The following is a 5,000-nucleotide window of genomic DNA, read 5'->3' as shown; positions in this document are numbered from 1 at the left end:
GCCATCCCTCCCCGGCAACATAAGAGGCGTCTGCACCACCGCCCCGCCGCCCCGCACCTGTCCCGCCACCTCAAGGATGTTGTCTTTTATTACAGGTGTAGCCGAGGCATCCAGGGATTGGAGGGAGGTGTGTGTGTGTGTGTGTGTGTGTGTGTGTGTGTGTGTGTGTGTGTGTGTGTGTGTGTGTGTGTATGTATGTTTATCTGTGTTTATCTGTGTTTATGTGTGAGTCTCTGTGTGTGTTTGTATGTGTTTGTGTGTGTGCGTCTGCTTGTGCGTGTGTCACTGTGTAATCCAGTGTTCTGTGTTGCAGGCGTGGCGAGTGTGAGCGGCGTGAGCCACACCCTGGGGCCCCTGGACGGCTCCCTGTACGCGACGGTCACCAAAAAGCGTCAGCCGCCCCCGCCAGCATCGCCACATTCGCCGGTGTCTCCACAAGCCCCCGCCGCCCACACGCCCTCGCCTCACGGGCTCGTCAACGGTCGCTACGCCGCCTCGATAGACTCCGGAATCGCCTCCAGCAACTCAGCGGGCGCGGCGCCCGTGTCCCCGCCCACCTCAGACACTTCCCAGACGTCCGGAGAATCCCGAGCCACGGCGGCGGCGGTGGCGACGGGGCGGGTGGGGCCCACGGGGGCCCCGCCCCTGGTGGACGCCCGTCAGCTGGACGAGCTTCTGCAGGGGATGCTGCTGGACATCCAGAGCATCCCGGATCTGCGGCCCAGCCAGACGCCCGCCCCAGACATTGACTCCATCAAGTGTCCAGACTTCAGCGTGCCCCCCAAGACGGAGACGCGGGGCAGCGCGGTGGGCCGGAGCTCAGTGCAGCAGTACGGTGCCGCCCAGTCCCCCCACTCCCCCGTCAACGGGTACAGCGGTTCCACCACACACGACTCCCTGCTGGACACTTCCCTCAGCACCAACAATGACGAACTGCCCTACCACGCCCGTAGCGACAGCAAGCCCTTCAGTTATGGCGCGGTCACCTCATCGCCCCTGCTTGGCCGCCGCCGCACCACTTCAGAGGGCGGCGACGGGTCCCAGGCGCCGCCCTCGCCCTCCATTCACCGCCGCAACTCCCGGGAGGCCCTGGGACAGGCTCGGGCGGGACTGGAATCTCCCAGGCTGGTGAGGCGCATGTCGGGCACCGTGGGGGGCACCCCTGGCGATCCCTCAGTGTGCAGCAGGCGCTCACCCTCTAGGTCACCGTCACCAGAGCCCGGGAGCCGCGGCGGCACCCTGCAGCGGCAGCGCTCACACACCCTTACTACCCGCATCATGTCCACTGGGGACAGCACACCCACCTCCACCCTCACCCGCTCCGAGCACGCCAAGTCCGCCTCCAGACTGGACGACTCGCTGGACTTTTCCACCCTCGACCACCACAGGTGAGTCCCTCTGCAGGCTGGGGGGGAGAGGGGAAAGCATAATACTGGGGACCCAGCTGCACTGGCGAAGGTCCGACTTTCTCGAGCACTTAGTCTGGTGGAGGTCACTCGTGCCTCCTGGGGTCACAGAAAGTCACCTTGCGGGGTCAGCGTGACCCTGCAGACCTTGTTGTTGTGAGGCGCCGCCCCTGAGGCCAGGCGACAGCCGCCGTTCCAGGAAGGTCAACACCAGGCAGCAACTTTTCCCGGGTTAAGGTCAGCCAATCGTTACAATCAGCACGGCACGGCACAACACCCTGCGGCCGCCTCGGGGAAAAGTTTCCCAGGTGGGAGGAGAGGAAATAGCGAATCCCTGACCGTGTGATCCCCTGCCTGGGGAGTGAGCTGCCCTCGTGACGCAATGCCGGGGCGGTGCCCCAGCAGAGCCTGCCTACACGTGCCTGCCGGCCAGCCATGTGTGGGAATGTCCTTCCCGAGGCGGTGCCTGGTGAGCTGCGGTGGCAGGCCGCTGGGCAGGACAGGGCAGGATGCGCGGCGCCGACTCAGGACAGGCACTGAGTCACACGCCTGGCGGCCCTGAGGCTCCTAACGCGGCAAAGCCCACCGTGCAGTGACGCCCACGGCTGAGGGCGACGAAAACTGGTGCCGAGGAATTCGTCCTAATTTGGTCGCCGCGACCGCCATATAAGGGTTTATTGCCGGAAAAAACCACGGAAGCTTCTAACAATGTAACATTTCTCCCTCCCGTATTAGTGGTGAGTGCCTGCATTTTTTAGGCATGTGCGTGTGTTGTATTTGTCGTGCGAGAGGTGGCGGATGGGGCGGGCCGGGTGGGAGCTGCGTGGTGTGTACCTGCGGCCACACGCTGCACCTTGTTTGGCATCGCCCAAGGTGTGAGTCAGAGTGTCAAGGTCAGCATCAGCAGGCAGAGCGGATCCGCGGCGGAGTATGAGGCGGGGAGGTAATGGGGGGAGGCGGTGCTGAGCTGTAGGGAGGCAGGAGAGGGGTAAAGCGGGACTGGCGAGGGACAGGGAGATAGGGAGGAGCGAGGGAAGGGAGATCAAGGCGAGGGAAGGCATGGAGGGAGGACATAAAGCTGGCCAGGGCATGGTCTTAGAAGGATATGCCGCGCCGTGGATGGCTGTGCGGGGTCTCGCAAGACTTTCTGCGCTGTGTTTGGAGGAGGAAGCGATGAAAGAGGAGAGAGCATAAAAAGGAAAGCCGGGAGAAGAATGAGAAGAGGTGTAGATTAGAGGATAAAGATAGGCTTTTAATTCTCTCAATCACGTAAACCCAGATAAACAGAAGGAAAGGCGGATAAATAGAAAGAGAGACGGACAGACGAGAAGGGTAAAGAGGTGCATTCACGGCCCGATGAGTAAATAAATGCCTGAGATGGTGAGTGTGAGGAGCAACAGTGCGCGCCTCTTCCCCTGCTTGTCCAAGGCCGAGGGTCGAAGGTGAGGGGAGGAGGGGGGGGAGCGGGTTACTTTTCTTGAAGGATGCCTGTGTTTGATTTTTTCTTTCATTTTTTTTTCTTTTCTTTCTTTCCTTACACCCATGCTTCTCTTGGTTTCATTGTTGTATCACTTCTCTTTCTTTCTTATCTATTTACTTTTTTTTTTCTTTACGTCCATCTTTCTCTCATTTTCTACTACTATTACTCTTTCCATCTTCCTTGTCTATTTATTTATTTGTTTACTTTCATCTCTCTTCGCCGTTTTCTACTCTATCTCTCTTCTCTCTGTATTTTTTATCTATTTCCTTTCTTCTTTCATTTCTCCGGTGCTGTATCTGATTTTTACTTCCTTTCCTTCTTTTCCTTCATTCTTTATTTGTATATTTCTCTTTTATTTTCTACTGCATCGCTCTTCTCTCCGTCCTCCTTATTTATTTATTTCTCTTCCATTTTCCTCCCCCTTGTATGTAATATTTTCCTCTTCCCTCTTCCCTCCATCCTTTACATCTATCATTCTTTTCATGTTCTCCCTTCTTGTCACTCTTCTTTGTCATCCTTATCTTCCTCCTCCTCTCTTCCTCCTCTCTATCATTACCTTCCCTAAATTACGTTTTTATCTAATGTTTTCCCCTCTTCTCTCTTCCCTCCCTCCATTTTCTCCTATCATGTAACTCCTTTCCCTATCCTCTTTTTCATTCTATCTTCCCTTTCTCCATTATTCTCTCCCATCATGTACCTCTTCCCCCCTGTCCTCTTTCCCTGCTTCCTCCTCCTTCTCCTCCTCTTCTTCTATTCTCTCCCTCATTCGCCCCCCACCTCTCTGTACTCCATACCCTTTCCTCTTTCCTCATGCCTCTCACGTGCATCTCTCTCGGGCCTCTCTTCCTCTTCACTTGTCACAAAGAGGTAGTGAGTGTTTGAAGAAGGGAAAGGAGAGAGGGAGAGGGGAGAGAGAGAGTGAGGGAATGAGAGAAACTTCATAATGCAAGTTGAAATATGAAAAATAAAACATTAACGAGGGACAGGAAGGAAAATAAATGGTGAAAACGCTTTGACAGAGAGAGAGAGAGAGAGAGAGAGAGAGAGAGAGAGAGAGAGAGAGAGAGAGAGAGAGGCAGGCTTCTTGACTGTCTTAATAGCCGTGGTAATGTTGTGCAAGTAAGGCAGGGTGAGACCTCCGCCAGCTGGCTAAGAGGAGGAGAAGAGGAAGAGGAAGAGGAGGAAAAGGAGGAGGAGGAAAAGGAGGAGAAGGAGGAAGAAGAAGAAGAAGAAGAAGAAAAAGAAGAAGAAGAAGAAGAGGAGGAGGAGGAGGAGGAATAAATGAATGAATGGTCGAATGAATAGTAATGATGATGATCAGTAAAAGAAGAAGGAGAAGAAGAAGAGGAAAAAGATGAATGATAATGATAAGTGATAGTAGTAGTAGTAGTAGTAGTAGTAGTAGTAGTAGTAGTAGTAGTAGTAGTAGAAGAAGAAGAAGAAAAGGAAGAAGGGAGTAAATATGTACAGAGAGAGAGAGAGAGAGAGAGAGAGAGAGAGAGAGAGAGAGAGAGAGAGAGAGAGAGAGAGAGACAAACAGGCACAGAGAATGAACCTATCACCATGCCAAGAGAGAGAGAGAGAGAGAGAGAGACGATCACTATGCCAGAACCTGCTGCTAATCTCTTCTTCGGACCCCCGCGTGAAGTAGAGACGCCGTGCAGGGACAAGAGGAGTGCGAGTGCCAGGGGCGTGGATAATAATGGCACCTTGGATCACTTAAGCCGAAAAATAACCTCAGTGCCTAGAATGTGGCACCGTACTCTGGGAAGTGCCATTTTTTACACCCAAATAGAGTGCCAAGTTTTGATGAGTCTAGGTTAATGTTGTGATATTAAGGGCACCAGAAGTAGTAGTAGTAGTAGTAGTAGTAGTAGTAGTAGTAGTAGTAGTAGTAGTGTATATGCAGGTGCCACTAACAGAGGGTCAGGTAATAACGAACAGAGCCACATGCACAGTGCCAAACAAGAGTGCCAGAGTGACGTCATTATTATAGATGAGGCACACCCTGTATCTCCTCCTCCTCCTCCTCCTCCTCCTCCTCCTCCTCCTCCTCCTCTTTCTCCTCCCTTTTTTTCCTCCTCCTTATCGTCCTCTTCTTCCTCTTCCTCTTC

General features: G+C 53.9%; 1 protein-coding gene across 11 annotated transcripts in view; it reads left to right on the top strand.

Annotated features, from left to right (window-relative positions):
• LOC135112114 (tensin-1-like) overlaps positions 1-5,000 on the top strand; it is an 86,953-nt gene that overhangs the window by 61,540 nt on the left and 20,413 nt on the right. For all 11 annotated transcript variants that reach the window (XM_064026107.1, XM_064026111.1, XM_064026116.1 and 8 more), the window contains one exon: positions 314-1,388. In XM_064026107.1, the coding sequence (XP_063882177.1) occupies positions 314-1,388 (1,075 nt within the window). The remainder of the gene's footprint in view (positions 1-313; positions 1,389-5,000) is intronic.

Source organism: Scylla paramamosain, chromosome 23, assembly GCF_035594125.1.
Source record: "Scylla paramamosain isolate STU-SP2022 chromosome 23, ASM3559412v1, whole genome shotgun sequence".
Classification (NCBI taxonomy): domain Eukaryota; kingdom Metazoa; phylum Arthropoda; class Malacostraca; order Decapoda; family Portunidae; genus Scylla; species Scylla paramamosain.
The sequence above is the reverse complement of the archived record's forward strand: the minus strand, read 5'-3'. Positions and strand labels throughout refer to the sequence as shown.